At 40.1% G+C, this 19,775-nt stretch overlaps 1 protein-coding gene and 1 long non-coding RNA gene across 6 annotated transcripts in view; one reads left to right on the top strand and one right to left on the bottom strand.

Annotated features, from left to right (window-relative positions):
- The window catches only part of LOC136842471 (uncharacterized), a 259,774-nt gene that overhangs the window by 234,166 nt on the left and 5,833 nt on the right, over nt 1-19,775 (top strand). The gene's annotated exons all lie outside the window — the stretch shown is intronic.
- The window catches only part of LOC136842470 (uncharacterized), a 54,519-nt gene continuing 42,702 nt past the window's right edge, over nt 7,959-19,775 (bottom strand). For 2 of the 3 annotated variants that reach the window (XM_067109846.1, XM_067109845.1), the window contains exons 6-9: nt 18,732-18,817; nt 18,124-18,207; nt 17,198-17,282; nt 7,959-8,412 (exon numbers count right to left, since the gene is read on the bottom strand). In XM_067109846.1, coding sequence (XP_066965947.1) covers nt 8,237-8,412; nt 17,198-17,282; nt 18,124-18,207; nt 18,732-18,817 — 431 coding nt within the window. In that variant the 3' untranslated portion in view covers nt 7,959-8,236. The remainder of the gene's footprint in view (nt 8,413-17,197; nt 17,283-18,123; nt 18,208-18,731; nt 18,818-19,775) is intronic. The other variant, XM_067109847.1, reaches the window with a different exon arrangement.

The following is a 19,775-nucleotide window of genomic DNA, read 5'->3' as shown; positions in this document are numbered from 1 at the left end:
GCGTAGGGCTCAGGGATTTGTGTTCGAACCTCCAGGAGGAGCTGACGAAGGAGGAGCTCCCGTGACAGGCTTATTTCATTTTGTTTTCCAGTGCCGTCGGTGTCTGGGAGGGTGAGGGGGTCCTTTATCATGCCCCATGACTCCCTGACGCTCTGCTCCTGCCGCGGGCTGACGGCAAGGTCGAGGGCATGGGCGGCCTGCTCGGTGACCGCCAGGGAGCATGCCTCGAGGATGGACTTCTTCAGGAGGTGGTAGGTGAGGGGGCATGCGTCGGACACCCACGGGACGAGCTTCTTGTAGACTTCCTCCAGGAGGGCGTTAAGTACGGTATCCGCCTGCAGCACCCCGTCGGTGAGTTCTGCCATGCGGAACTGGCTCTCGACCCTGTACAGCCATGACGATGGGTTCCCTGTGTGAACGGCGGCAGTTTTAGGGTCAGGGCGACCCATGATTGTCGTGCCGGGTAGGGCCCTGGGCAGGGGAGAGTGTGGGGCACGGGCAGGGGTGTGGAGGAGCGTGAGAGCCTCGGCGCAGGTGGTATGGGGGGAGGTAGACATCCGAATCCGCGAGGTTAGCGGTTAACTGAACAAGGGAAGGGATGTCCGCGTCCATACTTGCTCTTTGTCCTCTTAACTGGAGTTGGGTACTCGCGTCAAAACGCACTTGGAAGCACGCCATGTGAGTCCGCTAATGACGCTGGTGATTTTGCCAACGAGAGTCAGCACGCCCAAACGCTGGTTCAGCACCGTGATTAGTCTGCTAACTGCGTGAGTAAGTTCCTGAAGCCAAGACTGAGTCGCCGTATGGGTCCGCTAATGGCTTCGGGAACCACTCCAGGGTCACCACTTTAAGAGTTGCAAAAGAAATGATCAGGATAAGGTTACTGCTACTTTATTCATGATCCAGGCAGTTTATATATGGCAGACTGGCGTCGCACCGCAGAATACAATGGAAACCTCAGTGACCTGAGGTCGATAATAAATAACAATAAATACAGCGAACCAGTACACTTTACAGTGTAAGAACAGACAGAAATGGAATTGGATACAATCTTGATGTCTGTGAAAGAAGAAACATGTGATACATTTTGACAGCAGGTAAACAAAATATATACATAGTTTAAATGGTTGAACTTTGCGTGACCTGATGCGTTAGGCGTGACTAATTGTAGGCAAAGAAAATGGGATGTCACCATAGAAAACTTGCCCAGCAGAGACTTTACAATTAACACTTTTAGCAGAGACTTCACAAATGACTTTACAAAGCTTTCAAGTTCATTGTGTTATGACAGTTACAAGTGTTCATAATTGATTAACCTTTGTCTTTTGATTTGATTGCTAGAGAACACTGGTAGTTATGAGCCCCATGAATTGCCTTTGTTACAGTTTGTTCATGTGAACATGGCTGGGGACATTGGGTTACTGTCTCTGCCCTTCTGCTCTCTCCTCAATCTTTGGACCCTGAGGTGGTCAGGGTGAGGACATCCAGAGTTTTGTCTTTGAGGTTATCCAACAGGATTTCCTGTGAGTGTTCCCTTGTCTTGTAGAAGAGATACTGGTCTGTGTTCCCTTCTGTGGACATGATACACCATTAGTTACAATTTCATGACAGATCTTCAGCGAAACTATTTTTTGGCCCATCTTTACAGTCATCCCCAGGATTCACAGGGGATAGGGACCACAACCCCCTGTGAATACTTTACCCCCCCCTCTAAAAACATATAACTGCTTATATTGATAATTGAAACACCAAAAACCTCCTCTAAAAACACTTATACATGCCTATTTTAATAGTTTTATCATGAAAAATGTATTTTTCCAGTACAGGGTAGTCACAAAAATAATATGAAAATACAGTAATTAGTGAATATTTCTTTATGAAAAATTCTGCGCATAGGCAAATTTTCCACGAATAATGTTTATACATGTTCCACAGAAAAATCTGCGAATAGGTGAAGCTGTGAATCCAGAACCACAAATAGGCAGGGGTCGACTACAGAGGTTTCCCTGTGCTCTTGGTCTGCTTGTGCTCATGCTCCAGGCTTGCACCCACCTTCTTTTGTTGTGCACGTTTGTGCAGCCCGCACTTCATGCAGGATTACAAGAGGATCTTGTTGGAGGGGTTGAGTACATGTTCATGATTCTCTTCCTCTTTTTTTTTTTTTTTTTTCCTCTTACTTTCTCCAAATTGCAATTATGCTTGAGGTCATGGATTTGTATACACAACCTTGTAAGTCTTGGTTGTTATTGCCCTGCAGCAATTGTCAATTCTGTTTGACAGGTAATTTCAGTGTCTTTAGTTGTTATCTTATGGGTTTTCATTGTAACAGGGCATTGACTGAGACAAGAAGATGGGATTTGGAAACACGTTTCTTCCGTATCCTTTCCTCTGTCCTTTGAGTTCTTCCCCTCAGTCCGAATGTAAGGACTGCTACAAGGGAGTTTGTTGGGAATCTCTCCTCTGGGGTTTCTCTGGAGTGTTCCTTCACATTCTTTTGCTGTTTCATAAGAGGATGGTTAGTTAGTTATAAATGATTTGTTTAACCAGACCTCTGAACTCTTTTAGGGTTCTTCTCGGGCTGGGAATCATAAGAGGATGAACAATAAACAGTTGGATGAAAGTAGGAAATATGGTTTCTGTCACTCACTCCTTCTCATCTTCTAGTTCTACCTCTCTGTTCTTTCCTTTACATGTTCCCCTGTGTCTTGATATATGGACAGCTAGGAATGGGATGGTTGGCACTCACTCTTTGGGTAATCCTCTTAACATTCTGTGGAGTGTTCCATCTTTTGTAGTAGGAACACTGATCTTACTTCCATCAGGACTAAGCTCCAGGAGTAGTCAGTCAAGTCAGGAGTCAGGAAGCTGACTCCAAAGCCTGTTTCATTTTTGTGGTGATTACAATGCTTATCATACTGAACAGCTGAGATCAGTTGCTGCTACAGGTAATCATAGTGTTGCTACTCTAGCTCTCTCCGCTATATCTGGTTGTGTGCAATTAATAAATAAATCAGCACACCAATCTGGCAACCACCTTGACCTTGTATTCACAGATGTTGTAGGGATTGTATCTTGCAGAGTAAGTTCCTGGTGGGTTCATGCAATTATTATTTGATCAAGGTTAATGTGGGGAGGATCAAGTTCTTCCTAATGGTATCTTCTCAAGAAAGGTACACTTGAAATTCTAGGCCATTTGGGATGGTATTCACCATGATCTTAGTGAGCCTTGACAGTTGTGGTGGCATAGACCCTAACAAGATCTTTCCCATATTTTTTAAAAAGACTGTTGATATCTTTGCCCCCAAGATTACTATTATTTTCACATTATTTGGACTTACAAGTTTTCATTTAGTCTGAAGGAAGGCAAACATTGCTGTATTACTTGAGGGACTAAGTTTGTCCTCTGGCCCCCTCTGAATATAGGTCAATTCCAATTAGGCAGTCCCCAGGTTATGGCATGGGTTCCGTTCCAGCGGCGTGCCATAAGTCAGAAAATGCCGTAACTCAGAACATCGTAATAAAAATTTATAAAAATGAGAGAGAGAGAGAGACTTATGTAAGCCTGGGGAAAGAAACAGGTTTTTAAGCTTTGCCCTGGTAATAAACTGGTTTTCATTCCTCCTTATAGTGAACCCTCCTGGTGGCTATAGCTCCCTAAACCAGTTTTCTCACCATGTTATAGTGCCTACAGCTATGCCACTCAGAATCCTAGTTATGGCGCTTATGGTGCCAAAATCCGGAACATCAGCTGTAACCCAGGACCAATTTTTTTTATGAATATATTTGAAAAAGCACCATAAGTTCAGAACGCTGTGAGTCAGAGCCACCATAACCTGGGGACTACCTTACCTGTATTTTATCTAAGATTTTTGAGAAGCTGCTCTATATATGTCTTTGTAAGTTTGTTGAAGATGATAACCTACTGCCAGCATTACAGTTTGGGTTTCGTAAAGGCCTTGGTACTTGTGATGTACTCTTGTCAATATCCACCATCTTGCAGAATGCTCATGATGAGGATGGAGAGGCACTGAATCATCAAGTACTTATTTGCAAGATAAGATTATTGAAAATTGGTTGATCTTTTATTAATATTTTAAAGGAATTTTTAATAGGCAGAACCCAACAGGTCTGTGTTGATGGCCAGTATAGTAGCTTTAGTAATGTCATTTCAGGTGTTCCTCAGGGTATTGTTCCTGGACCTTTGCTATTTATTATCTGTACCAGTGACATGTTGCAAGGTCTGGAGAACAAACTGATTGCACTCACCAGTGATGCAACTGCTTTAGCTGTTGTTCCTTCTCCATGCCTTAGGTCTGTGGTTGCAGAATCGTTGAATAGTGATCTGGCATGTATTCATGAGTGGAGTAGGCTATGGGGTATGAAGCTTAACCCATCTAAAACTCAAAGTATAGTAATCAGTCCAGAACACTTTCGCATCCTGATTTATGTTTTATTATTATCATTATTCAGAAGATGAAACCTATTCATATGGAACAAGCCCATTGGGACCATTGACTTGAAATTCAAGCTCTCAAAGAATATGTTGTTCATTAGGAAGACGTAAGAGGGGTAAAGAGAAATACATAAAGAAGAGATTCCACTTGTTAGAAAAGAAAAAGTAAATTAATAAATAGATAAAAATGTATTGAAATGCAAGAAGAATAGTATTAGTGTAGTACCATATTAGCACAGTAACACATTGCATCTTCGCTTGAACTTCTGAAGTTCCACAGTCCAGTGGTGTGAAGAATAAAGGACCTCTGGAACTGAGAAGTTCAACAGCGAGGCACATTTACTGCATATTGGTGCTGCTGTTCAGTGAATCTGGTTACTCTCAGCAAGTAAAGGGGATCAGGGATCAATTGTGGAGGTGAAAGATCTCGGTTGAAATACAACTTACGAAAAAGTGACAAACAAGAAACCATCCGTCGATGGTCCAAGTTATAACTGCCACTATTAGAAAACAGAAACCTACCATCACGAACCACTCTACCTAAAAGAGATAAACCTCTGGCAAAAGCAGACATCCACACCAGAGAACAGTATTCTAGTAAAGGAAGCACAAACGACCTAAAACAGGTTGCACTGATTATATCACTGTGATAATTGTGAGGCCTTACAAACAATAACTAACTACGTGCAGCATTTGCTGAGTTAAAAGTTACACCTAGAATAGTTAAAGCTTCAGACTCATTCAGCAAAGTTCCATCCACCTGAAGGGGACGATAGTATGGGAAATCTGTACAAGATCTGCTAATCAATAGTGTTTTTGTGTTACTGGAGTTCAGCCTCTTACCCCACAGACTACACCATTCCCTGATCCGATCCATGTCCCGATTGAGGCTGAGAGCAGCTTCATTTCTCATAAGTGGAGACTTTACTACACCCACAAGTGTTGCTTCATCAGCATACTGAACAATCTTGTTTTCCACTCTTTGCAACAGGCACTGTATTACTAAGCTTGGGCTCATCTGCAAAAATACTACATCGACATAAAATCTATAGAATCTACTTATCTTGGGAGACAACACGCTAGAAACTTTTTTTATAAAACAAAAGGAATAAACCATCATGATCTCCACCCCAGCTATTTAGATTATCCAGAATTTTCTTAACATCCTTGGAGCAAAATGCAATTTTTTAAAGAAAAGGTTCAGGGTGACAAGTATTAGGGAGAGTGAAACCTTCAGCTGATTGCTTAGCTTCAAAAGCTTGATGAAGCAGTTTAGTCTTTTCCCTAGGGCCAGTAACCAATCTACCATCATCTGTTAGTAGTGGCGGAATGGAAGACAAGCCTGACCCAGAGATAGTTGATGCCAGTTTGGTATAGTTTTAAATATGAGTGGCTAAAAATTAAGGTGTAATGTTTGATAAGAAATTGACTTATGGGAAGTATATACTTAATATTGCTTCCTCTATTTCTCAAAAAGTTGGTGTGTTGTGAAAATGTTTTAGAATGCTTCAGGATAAAGTTATTATATCAAAGTGTTTTCAACTTTTCTTCTTCCTTGTTTAGAGTACTGTTCTCCCATGTGGTCTTCCAGTGCTGACTCACATCTCAAACTCTTGGATAAAGTTATGTCATCAGTCAAGTTTATTTTGCTAACTTAAAATTGACTTGTGTCATAACATAAGGTGAGTTTATTGTTTGTTGCATAAAATATACTACAATGACAAACATCCTCTCTCCACTCTTCTCTACATGACCTAGCTGTTTTTTGCTCACAACACTAGGCAGGCTGCTGTTGTAAAATGTTTTCTATAATCAGGTTTAATACTAAAATGTGGAATAGTTTTCCTAGCGCAGTTGCGGAATCTTCTGATCTGAAAATATTTAAGTGAGGAGCAAACTCATTCATGCTCTTTGCTGATATGTCCTGAATTTCAGGTGTATCAGTTTATATTTTATATTCCCTGATATTTATTTATCACCTTTTCTTGTAAGTTGTCACTCTCTGCAGGCTGATTTCTTTTTGGTGCTTTCTTGGGTTAATAGTCTGTTGACCCTGTCCATGAGAAGATTTACAGTACAGTACAGTATGAAAGTCAGTCATGATTTCTCTTCCATGTCAATGTACAAGACTCCCTTCAGGAAGGTTACGCCTGTGATGGGTTTTGCCCATGTATTCTATCACAGGTCCAAACTCATGCATGGTGCTATTAGTATGCTAGTCAGTTACTAGTATACTCATTTGCAATGCCTGGGGTGTCACAGAAGGAATGGTCCAATTCTTTCTCTTCAGTCTTCAAAATTCTTTTGGTTACAGTCATGGGTCTTCTTCATGATATTAATTTTTATGATTAACTCAGCTACTCACCCATCCATGTGTTTATCTTCAGGCCTTGGGGTCATATGTGTCATGTACCTAGATGTATGTGCTTGGACACTCAGCATAGTCTTTTCATGTTTATTCAAACTGCGTGTTTGTGTATTTGCACTACCTGTGTGTGGATGCTATGCATGTTCATGCATGCCCAGTGCTCCACCAGCACGCAGCACTGGGCCTAGTTTTCCAGATTTGTCAACTGCTGTCCCCATGGAGGATTGCTTTCAGGACTGTAGGTCAGATTATTCACAATTTGCTAAGACTGGTTTGTGGTCTACACATCACCATAGTCTGTAACAGTATTGTCCACAATCACAAGAGCAGTCCTGGGCAGATTGGTAAGTTGGCTTCCCTTCCTCTGGGTGAGGGAAACCTCTCAATATGCAAGATATAGGTTTAGTTCTGAGGATCCTTCACCTTCACAGCCATGCAGGTAAAGTTGGAAGGCTAGCCATTGGCTCTCGTATAATGGTTGTTGTTCTGCCAATATTCTATTGCAGAACTGGCCTATGTGCTCAGTGCCGAATGGTTGCTAGTACATGGGCAGCAGCTGTGGTTATTGTAGAGCATTCTTACAGTTTGAATGATCCCAAACCAGAAGGAGGAAGTCCTTCTCGGTGGTATATCTCTTATGTGCGTTCTAATCTTCATATGTACATTGCCCACAAATATTTCATAATCCCACCTTAGCTAATGGAGGTATAAAGAAAAAGGCTAAAAGGTGGTTGCAGCTAGGGACCAAAGGGACACTGCAAACACCCTTTAGTAATGCCTACAGTGCACTACTTGAGGTACACTGACAGCACTACCATGCCCTACTGGGATTCTTGAAAACATGAGATTGTACTAAAAACTGATCCAATAATTCAAAACTGCAGTTCTGGAAAAAAAATGTGAAAAATCTATGGACATTTGTTTAGTTTTTACCTGTGGAATTAGGGGCACAAACACTTTTTACCAGAACCTGTTAGAGTTCTTTTCACAGAATGGTGTCTGAGAATTTTGCCAGTCTGAAGAAGCTTATGTAAAAGTAATAGGTCTGTAATGAAAGAGGTATGAATTGATTGCTCTATCACCAGACCAGTTATTATTAAAACAAATACTAATAATGTTAAAAAAAAAGCCAGTAGCTACTAACCTATTAACTTTATTAATGGTTTCTCAACTAATTTTCCAGTGTAAAATATATACAAATGTTATACTGTTCAAGTTGGTATACAGTAGAGATATACAAAAATAATACTTATTTCTATATATGAACCAAAAATAATACTTATTTCTATATATGAACCATACAGCTTAAGTGAATGTTACCAAATAAGTTTCATACATTGGTGTACATTCCTCAAGATCCTCCTCCTGCCCTTTTGAAGTAATTATATGAAAAGTACATTATAACATTACAAGGCTCATGGAAACAATTCAAAATTTAGATCATTAGAACTTTGATCAGTGGTATCACTTGAATCAGGTGTAGTTTTTTGACCTAATGCCTCAGCAAAAGCTTCAGCAAATGACCTGCCTTTAATTTCTTCTGCTAAAGCTTTCATCTCATTTCGAAGTATTGCATAAGGTCCATCTTTTTCTGCAAATAAAAATTGCATACAGTTAATTGGAGTATTATTTCAACTAAAATGCTTGGAGTCTGCTAGTTGTATGACCCACTGAGGCCACAAATTCAAATACAGTGAACCCCCCGTATTCGCGGGGGATGCGTCCCACACCCCCCCGTGAATGGGTCAAATCCACGAATGCTTAAAACCCCTCTAAAAACACTTAGAACTGCCCATTTTGATAGCTTAAACACAGAAAAACCCTGTAAAAATGCTTATACCTGTATATTTTAATAGTTTTATCACAAAAAGTGCATTTATTCATGAAAATTATATGAAAATACAGTAATTAGTGAATATTTCTCAGTGAAAAATACCGCAAATCGGCGAATTTTCCGCGAATGATGGCTAGATATGTTCCACAGAGAAACCTGCGAATGCGTGAGTCCGCGAACGTTGACATCGCGAATACGGGGGGTTCACTGTACTAGCATTTTAACAGTGAATTCCAAAAACCAATCTCAGAAATAGTAAAATCTTATGATTTTAATACGGTATTTCCTAACCAGTCTCACTTGACACAGCAAAATAAGATCCTGTTATAGTGCATCTGACATGATCTTTAACTTTTCTTGAAAAAAGCTGGGAGTAGAATGAAGATAAATATACTGTTCTTCTAGACCAATAGAAAGCCTTCGATCGTGTACCCAGGAACAAAATATGGCATGCAATGAATGGTGAATACTATGAGATCCCAGAGAAACTTGAGAGAAATTTTCAACACATGCCAAAATACTACAGTAAATGTAGAGTGAAGACCCTCACTGAAAATGATGATTGGTTGGATGTCGATCAGGTGTCTGGCAGGGCAGTGTCCTCTCACCATTACTGATCATACTGTTTCTGGATAAGTGTATGAGAGAGAGAAACCCTAATGAAGATAAAATTGATCTAATATATGCAGATGACCACACAATGAAAGCAGGAACAAGGGAGGACCTTCAAAGTGAACTAGAAGAATGGAACTACACCCTAACATACAGCAGAATGAAAATCAGTTAAGAATAAATGGAAATCATGTTGTTATCAAGGTGTTTAACACCTACAGACGTGAACATCTCACTGGACAGCCAGGCTTTACATCAGTGCAGAAATTTGAAATATCTAGGCATTACGTATGTTCAGTGATGAAAATAGTCAGAATTAAAAATATATCATCGGATCAACAAATTTAATACATTGTATCTATTTTATCCACAGATGAAAGATAGGAATATACCAAGAAAAGTAAAAAGAGTAATTTATACCACTATACTGAGACCACTTTTGACCTATGGCCATAAAATTTGGGCAATAACATCAAGAACTAGAAGCATAATTCAAGCAGCAGAACTGAAAGTACTCAGACAAACAAAAGGTATTACAAGGTTAGATAGAATAAGAAATGAAGACATTATGAATGAATTGGGGGTGAAAAACATTCTAAAGTTGTTGAAAGAGGACAGCTACATTGGTATGGCCATGTAAAAAAAAAAGAATGGGGAGGTAAACATCTCAAAAAGCATTTGGAATAAATGCCAGATGGAAGACCTAGGAAAAGATGGAAGGAAAACTTAGACACAGCAATAGGAAAAAAAGAGGAAGTTCTCTACAGGAAGTTAAAGAGGAAACCTTATTTGAAGATTAACAGATATGGAAGGAATTCCTGAGGCAGAACAACTGACAAGCTTTGATTGCGTACCTGGCGTCTGGTGAGAATTATAATACACATCTAAAACTTTAATACCTATGATAGTTAACAATGTTAGGTTTGGAGTGTGCAGTAGAGAAATTATTTTGAGTACCTAAAAGCTGCCAAGTATACCAATATATTGTAGCCCCCCCACTGGGGCCCTCCAGGCAGACACCACCAGAAACGTCAGATGAAGACTGACCCCAAGGGCCGACCTCTGACACGTGGTTACCAGAAACACAGACTAGGGACAAGCTATAGAAACAACGTTTACTATGTATTCTCATCAGACACAGTCACCTATGCATAAAAACTCAACTGTGTAAAAATGTAAAAACATTCCAGCTTTCAAGCCAAATGCATTATATTGTCTTCCTTGGTATGTACAAGGAAATAGTCTTTTTCATGTGTGAGAAAACACACTTTCTCCCAGTTGTATGCCCTTCTTGTTCTCAGTTTGAATCTTACTTTTCCACTCACGATTGTTAATGACATGTCCAGAATTTTTACTAATAAATTAGTACTACCGAATATACCTAGTTGCTGTATTATCACTCGCCTTGCTGACTCCACACTGGTTGGCCCCGAAGATGGCCAACACCGCCAGCACCAGCCCATCCAGTGACAACATCGCAGCAGCAAACATCTGCCTTACCGCCCTTCACAACCCACAACCAATAGACCACCGTCACCTACAAAGTGCTGAATGCCACCCACCCTCAAAGCTAGGAAGTTCCTAGACGACATAGGGGCAGCAACAGGAGACCAGCAGCCATCGTACATCTACAAGCAGCTGCGGCGGCTATTGACGTTCTCTGCCCAGAGACTACGTTGGACCTTGTGAGAGGAGTCCTACTCAAAAAATTACCTCCCAAACAGTCGCAGCCTTCCCCAACACATCCGACCATACCCCTCGATGAGTTCCTGAAAATGGTCAACGCTGTCCACCTGGCCCACAAGTCAACAGAACCCACACAACCACCCATAGCAACAGCTGCCCCACAGTCACAGCAGCATAGCGATGCAGAGATAGACAGAGGGCCCCAACATCCCCATAAACCGCTTCCGAAGCTTCAGGAGGGAGAACAAGCCAAAGTACAAGCCCAAAAAAGAAGAACTTCCAAAGGTCTTATGCTTCTACCACTAGAGGTTCAGGAGTGAAGCCCAAAAATGTGAAAGTGGCTGCTGCATCTCAAAAAACATGCAAGCGGGCCACTGCTAACCAACAAAACAATTAACATTCGGCACCGGGCAGATGGGTTGCCTCTTAGGCGGTAACAATTCTGCCTATCGCTGTCTTTTTCGGGTACGGACAGAAAGGTTCCACATGTTTCTTCATAACTGACGAGATCAACCACGAAGTTCCTCATTGACACCAGCGCATGCAGATTGTTCATGCCAGCCATCCCACACAAGCGCCTCAATCCCACCTCCAGCACTCTACAGGTGCCCACTGCCAGTGGGGCCCTGCTAAAATATACAGGAAACAGACCACAAATTTGTCGTTCAGTGGAAAGTACAACTGGACCTTCAGCACAGCAGTCATAACAATTGCACTTTTAGGAGCAGACTTCCTAAAAGACCACAAGATGCTGGTGGACGTAGCAAGACAGCAGCTGATTTCATGACCCACCCCACTCTGACTCCAGCACCAGAGATACGTCGCCTCCTACAGGAGTTTCCAGAGGTATTCAAGGATGACCTGCAGCATGGCCTGACCAAACCTGCAAAGCACCACGTCCAGCATCACATGGTCACAGAGGGTCCCGCAGTCAATGGCCACTCCAGACTTTTGGCCCCAGGCAAGCTTTCCAGGACATGGAATGGGTAGGAGTATGCCGAAAAGCCTCCAGCCCACAAGCTTCTCCCCTCCACATGGTACCAAAAGCTGACGGCACATGGCAACCATGGTGGCAACTGCCAACAACTTAAAATTAAAACAGTACCTGACAGGTACCCACTGCCAAACATCGCCAACATTACAAACCAGATGGAAGTCGCCAAAATATTCATGAAGATCGACCTAATGAAGGGATATTTCCAAGTCCCAGCCGTGAAGGAGGACATAGAAAAGATGGACATCATCACCCCTTTCAGCACATACACATTCAACTATACTGTAGCTGCTTCAGCCTTCACAACGCACACACGACCTTCCAGTGTCTGATGGACAAAATCCTAGGCAACCTACCCTTCTGTGTCATCTACGTTAATGACATAATGATATTCAGCCCCAACCTCAAACAACATATGAGAGGTGTCAGACAGGTCCTGCAAATACTCAAAGAAAATGGACTCATAGTCCAGGAGGACAAATGCAAATGGGCAAAATCAACAGTAGAATTCCTAGGCCACCAAATCAGCCCTGACAGTGTCAAGCCCCTCCCAGCAAAGGCCCAAGCAATCACCGACTTCCCAAAGCCAACAACATCAAAGCAGTTCAGGAATTCACAGGAATGATCAATCATTACCACTGGTTCATTCCCAACCTTGCTGAAATAATGAGTCCTATAATCAACTGCTTAAAAGGAAAACTTAATTTTTAAGTTTGTCTGAAAAACAAGATAAAGCTTTCATATTAGCCAAAAAAGCAATCACCTCTGCTGCCACACTAATATTTCCTTTACCCCATAGGTCCCACACCCTAATGACAGATGCGAGTAACACAGTGATGGGCACAGTACTTGAGCAGGACACAGACGATGGTTGTTGTCCACTGGCATTCCTCAGGAAGAAATTATCACCAGCAGAACAGAAATATGTACTCCACATTTGACCAAGAGGTGCTGGCAGTCCACAGAACCATCCGCCACTTACAACACATGCTAGGACAACAATTCGAGGTGCAGATGGTCCACCAACCCCTGGTCCATGCCTTCACCAAAAGCAGAGATGGGTGGTCGGCAAGACAGCAGCAGCACTAATCATTGATACCCAAACACTCCTGCACCATCAGATACTTAAAGGGCTCCTCCAACACTGTAGCAGACGCCCTTTCCCAAAACTCCATCAACACCATCCAGATCAGGATATCATATCCCGAAATAGCATCGGCACAAAAGGGTGACATGGACCTGCAGCGACTTTGGCGGGAGAACCCTGCCCTGACATGGAGTGTGACCTAGCCATCAACAACAAAGAGACGCGTATCACTTGCGAGACAAGGCCTGGGAGTCCTCACCCATACTTACCGTTGGGGTTGAGAAAGACAGCTTTCAACCTCTCCCACCCATGAGGCCAATCCACCGCCTGAATCCTGTTGGAGGTATATCTGGTGGGGAATGAAGGCAGACATTAAAAAGTGGGCAAAAGAATGCCTCCCCTGCCAAACGTCAAAAATAACGAGGCACACAGAAAAAGGGATAGGAAAGTTCCAGACAACACAGCCGACTGGCCCACATCCACGTTGACGTAGGCCCCCTACCCCCTCCAAGGGATACAGATACCTCTTCTCAATAATCAATCAAAACACCAGATGGCCTGAGGTAACACCTATCAAGCAACAGATGGCAGAAAATTTTGCAAAAGCCATAATAAGCTCGGTTAGCAGACACGGGGTACCTGAGTACATTACCAGCGATAGAGAAGCAAACTTCACATCTACCTTATGGCACAACCTCACCGTTAGTCTCAGGATGAAAATACAACCCAGAAGCAAACGCTATGATAGAGCAGTTTCACCGATCTTTGAAAGCACCACTGACAGCCAAGTGCCAAGATGGGAGGAGACAAAAAGAACTGCCATGGATCTTATTGGACAGTGACAACACTGCTCCTCTCACTTTGTTTCTCAGACAGTAAATACAGTATTACAGTAAACCCCCATATTCGTGGACTCGCCTATTCGCGGATTTCTCTATGGGACATATATACATATTCACTGAAAATTTTCCCATTCACAGTATTTTTCACTTGAGAGATATTCACTAATTACTGCATTTTCATCTCATTTTCATGACTAAATGCACTTTTTGTGATAAAACTAATACTCAGGTAGTGCTCGAGTTATGATAATTCGATTTTGCAATGGGGTAAGCAATTATTACCAATACAGCAATATTTATAAAATATTTTTAAATTTTGCATGGGTGCAGGCAGCAGCATACAATCAGGCAGCGAGACTGATCAAATTACAATAGACCAACTTCTTTTCCTCCATCTCTTTATCCCATCTCCTAGTTAAAAAAGTAAATGATAAAAGTCTTGGTAACATTATACTCTTGCATAAATGCGTACTGCCATAAACAACCAACCGAGAAACTGTTGTTTTGCTTATCACTGAATCGGATAACAACAGCCGTTTTGCTTGTATTTCAACCATCATATGGTAATACACAATTACCGTAGTTATAGTACAGATGAAGTTAAGTAGAATAGGACTGATATATTTTTACGTTACAGTAAACTCCCCGTATTTGCGTTCTCATGTTTCGCAGACTCGCATTCGAGGGTTTCTCTGTGGAACATATCTAGCCATTATTCACGGAAAATTTGCTCATTCGCGGTATTTTTCACTGAGAAATATTCACTAATTACTGTATTTTCATATAATTTTCATGAATAAATGCACTTTTTGTGATAAAACTAATAAAATACTCGGGTATAAGCATTTTTACTGGGTTTTTCTTGTGTTTAAACTATCAAAATGGGCAGTTCTAAGTGTTTTTAGAGGGGTTTTAAGTATTTGCGGATTTTAGCTATTCGCGGGGGGCTGTGGTACACATCCCCCGCGAATACGGGGGTTCACTATATACCCTTATTCAGTATGGATAAAAGGTTGGAAAGGAAATATACTGCTAAATTTAAGCTGCAAGTTGTAGCTGAAGCTGAGAAAACAATGTGCAAGCTGCTAATGACTATAAATTATTGTGCATCGGCAACATGGATGAAACTTGACTGTAATTAAAATTGGAGAGAAAGTATTTTAATCAAAACTACTTGGCATGAAAGAACACATTACAGGCAGTCCCCGGTTAACAGCGATCCGGTTTTATGGGGCTTGTCTAGCGACGAAAATCGGCAATTTTCAGCGCCAAAAAATCACAGATTTTCGCTTATTGGTGCCGATAATTGGGTATTGGCGCCGATACATACCTAACAGAGGCGCCAATAACTGAAAATCGGCGCTTTTCGGTGCCGGTAACCCCCAAAAATCGCTGATTTTCGGTTATCATCACACCCTCAGAAACGGAACCCCGCCAATAACTGGGGACTGCCTGTACTGCTATTTTGACGCCGATAAATACGTAAAGCTCGTATTATGATGAAATCAAGTGAAAATAGCGAACAGAATCTTGATTTTTTCACACAAAACCAATTCCCCCAAACGGCCAACGTCATCTATTAACGAAAAAAGTAGCTAAGTTAATTTCACGAGGAGACATATTTAAGTTATATTGCAACTTAAAAACACTTCGTATAATGAAAAATAACCTTGCCCGATATAAATACAGTATCTAGAGATCCATTTACACTAACTTGAAGCAAGAAAAGTGCTCTAAACTGAGTAAAATAAAGTGAAATACACTTACCACGTAATCTATTTCCAAACCAAAACATTGATCGCTATGATCACAATTTATAATACAAAAGCAATATAAGAATATGTACAATATTATTGGATACAGTGAATTAAGGCATAACATTTTAAAAGATCCAGGGAAAGCTGCATATTCATTATGTTGATGTTTGTATATGTGAATATAGAGTGCAGTATAATGTAGACTACGTTTCCATATGTACACGAACACGATATACCACAGTGTAGGCTAAGCTAATTCTTGTTATTCAGTTTCTCTTTATATTCAGTTATCATAAGTCACTCTTCATGAACCTCCAGAATTAGCTGATATTAATAATTACCATACTGTGTATGGATAGATTATACTTGATAGTATAGGTTAGGCTACTATATTTGTACAGTATACATGGTACTGAATACCCTAGTGTAGGCTAGGCTATATTCGAGACACATTTTTTCCATCAAACGATGGGTTTTTTGGAGTCTAACCCCATCATAAGTAGGATAATACCTGTATAAGCATTTTTAGTTTTTTATGTGTTTGAACTATCAAAATAGGCAGTTCTAAGTGTTTTTAGAAGGGTTCTAAGTATTCGCGGTGGGTGTGGAACGCATCCCCCGTGAATACGGGTGGTTCACTGTATTGTATTTTCAGCAGATATATCAAGGATAAAAACTATACAGGCAGTCTCCAGTTACCGGCGGGGGTTCCATTCCGACGGCATGACGATAAGCGAAAATCAGTGATTTTTGGCGCTTATCAGTGCCGATAACTGGAGATCAGGGCCAATACCCGATCATCAGCCCCGATAAGCGGGAATTGGCGCATATCAGCGCTGAAAATCACCGATTTTTGTCGCTAGACAAATGCCATAAAACTGGATTGCAGATAAGCGGGGACTGCCTGTAGTTATCAAAGTTTCTGAAAATCATCAAAGATCACAGATGCACAGGATTCTTATTGTAGAATGGAGTCACATGGTGATATGGCATAATCTTTTGTTTGTAATTAAAAAAAAAAAGTATTGAAGTAGTGACATGAAATAAGTGCCATCTCTTGACTGAAATAATTATTTTAATATACTGTATTGCTTACTAGTATTTTACATTATTATGAGGTAGAATGTGACTGAGGGCCACATACATTGTCAATGGCCCCATGTAGCCTGTGGCCTGTAGATTGCACATGCATGCTATAATCTAAATTTTATTTTTTAGCCAATTTTTAGAGATTACAGGATGGAAAGCATTACATTTCAAAAGAACCCCACCAATCTATAGGACTGTGCTTGAACAGTAGAATTAAAAACTCAAGGTCAAGGTAGACAGCCAGATGGAAAGAAAGTGGGTTAAATAAAAGAGAAAGGCAGAACTGCAGCTGAAGCTGAAGAAATATCGTACAGAACCTTCATTGCTGCCTGAAGTATTCCTCCTGTAAGCATGCCCCATACAGGTTATGTGGCTTCCCATTAATGATAACACAAGGGAAACTAGTAATGAGAATGTCCCTGCACACAACTACTAATTCGTGCATCTAATGCAGTAAGAAAAAATTAAAACTTACTGATCACAGATAATTTAACTTCATATGGTAGAATGTCCAAAATATGATATTTTAGTGCAAATTCGTAGGTGGCACGCTTATCATTCTGTAAAGAAGATGGAACACTTAAGTTTTGGGCAGAGAGAAATAAACAAAAACTGGAGTGCTGAAGTATAACAACAATAACCTGATTACTTTCAAAGCTATAGGAATATATCACCATATTCAGCAACTACTAAGGAAATAAGACTAGAGCTTCACCCTAAAAATATTACAGTTAGCTCTAGTTAGTCCAACTGCTAATAAAAATACTTAGTATAGTGTTTTGCAGAAATTTTTTCATTACTAGAGAGTTTATCTCATGATTTTCTTTACTGTATGTATGTACTTGGAAATCCAAACCTTTTTCAGTATAAAAATACCAACATGAAAATCTTACATTTCTTTGCATGTGTTAATGACAGAAAATGATCTAGGTGGAAAATACTGCTGCTATGTAATTCCCTTTATATATAGGTTAAAAATTATATAAATACAACTCTTTCAGGGAGAGTCAAAAACCTTTTCCTTCCTTTACAAGAAGCAGAATACATTTACAACACAGCACACAAAAGATTCACACTAAATGACTTTTTAAACTTCCATTATTAATTTCACTTGAAAATTTTACATGAGAATAATAAACTCCAGTATTATTCATTTCTGTGTGGCATCCAACCCTGTTAAGTATCCACTTTTGGATTATAATTTATTCTTGACCCTACTGCCTAAACTATGTCCAAAAATACCATACCTTTCTATTACAGAAACTAACATGAACCATGGAGTAGGGTTTTATTATTATTCAGAAGAATAAGGATGGATCATAATCCAAAAAAACTTCATTGAAACTGAAGCTCTGGTGAAGATACCTACTATTCAAATTAACTATGTAATTCAATACCTACTTCATGTACTGGCACAATGAATGACATCAGTGTATAATCTTCATTGCGGTATACATAGTTGCCTTCGAGCATGGTATCACTTTTCTGAAATAGGAAGTAAACATCATTAAGCCTCATTAACCAGTAATCATAAGCTACTCAGATGCAAATAGAAAAACATTATGGTTTCAGAAGGAAAGTAGCAGAGAATTCAGCAGCAAATAATAATGCTATCAGTGAGGCTTCAACAATTAGTTATCTATAAAAAGGTGGTCCTTCAAAACTCTATGGATACAGAAAAGTTTTTTATTGGGAGATTTAATTAGATTATACTGTAGTGAGAGACAGTATGACCATAACCAACTTTCTCCAGTGCTACTTACAGTAATGCAAATCAGAAATTATCAATGTAATTCCTTCAAAGCTGACAAGTTTCTCTAGCAAAAAAACCAACAACCTTCAGGCTGGCTAGTGTCCAAACACTCTTTGCATAAGTGTGTAATAATACAAGAATTAAGGATCACTACAGTGGCAGAAATTTTCAGGTTTTCAATTTCTCATATTTCGTCATGTAAATTCACTTTATATTCACAACACCAGGTATGACAAATGTTTCTTAAAGTACATACCTCATATTTAAGTGCTTGATATTCCCGGTTGAAAATAGGCCACAGATACTGTTTAATGGCAGTGGAAAACTTCTTAAGAGCATTACCTATTAAAGAGAAAACATTGATGCATATGCTAAGCTTTACATTGGTTCAAACCTTACTTGAAAAAATTTAAAAAGTCAAAAACAATTTATTTTTATTTATTACTCATTCTAAATACAAGTGCCTCCTCACATTCTTTGCTCAAGGTTAATGTTAACTAAGCAAACTAGAGCATTAAAAGAGGAAAGCTAAATTATACATCAGTTGTGAACTGAGCATTTATAATCAAAATGAGCCTACTTTCTTCATCAGGGAAACATTAACTCATGCCTCATTAGAGTTCATTAAATTTATCTTTCACCAAGAAAATTACCTTTTATTTTCTTGAAAGCTTTACCAGCTTGAACATTTACTGTCACTAAACTGTTCTTATCTGCATGAAATTTTTACATATGCTTTGTCCTTTATGGTTTAAGTATGAGGTAAGTTCCCTCCACTCTCCTTTCATCTGTGCACTTTCTGTCAACTCCCATTAGATTCAGATCTTCATCTATGGTTTTCTTGCCTTCCTACAGGTTGTCATCCTGCTACTGCTAATTTCTGAACAGCTGTTCCTCATCCCTTTACATCGTATGTCCAAGTCATCGTACTCCGAGATCGTAGTCCATTTTTCAAGTATTGGACAGAACAACTCATCTCTTCACCACATTTGTAAAATCTTCCCACTGCACTCTGGTCATGAATCTTAACATTCTATAGTTACCCATATTTAAAATATCTTCAATTTTCTTTGGCAATGCTCATGTTTTACTACAGAGTATTTCAGGCCTTGTGTAGGCATCGTAAGATTTATTTGTTGGTGGGGTGGCTTATCTTTCTCCATTCTACCCAGGCTCCAGCTACTTATTTTATTCCTTGCTGCCCTGCTTCACAAAACAGTGTTCCCCAAGGCAACTGTTGTTGAAGTTTTATAGCATAGGAAACAGGAATATGGCCTGCACATCTCTGAGAATACAATGT

Source organism: Macrobrachium rosenbergii, chromosome 10, assembly GCF_040412425.1.
Source record: "Macrobrachium rosenbergii isolate ZJJX-2024 chromosome 10, ASM4041242v1, whole genome shotgun sequence".
NCBI classification, from domain to species: domain Eukaryota; kingdom Metazoa; phylum Arthropoda; class Malacostraca; order Decapoda; family Palaemonidae; genus Macrobrachium; species Macrobrachium rosenbergii.
The sequence above is the reverse complement of the archived record's forward strand: the minus strand, read 5'-3'. Positions and strand labels throughout refer to the sequence as shown.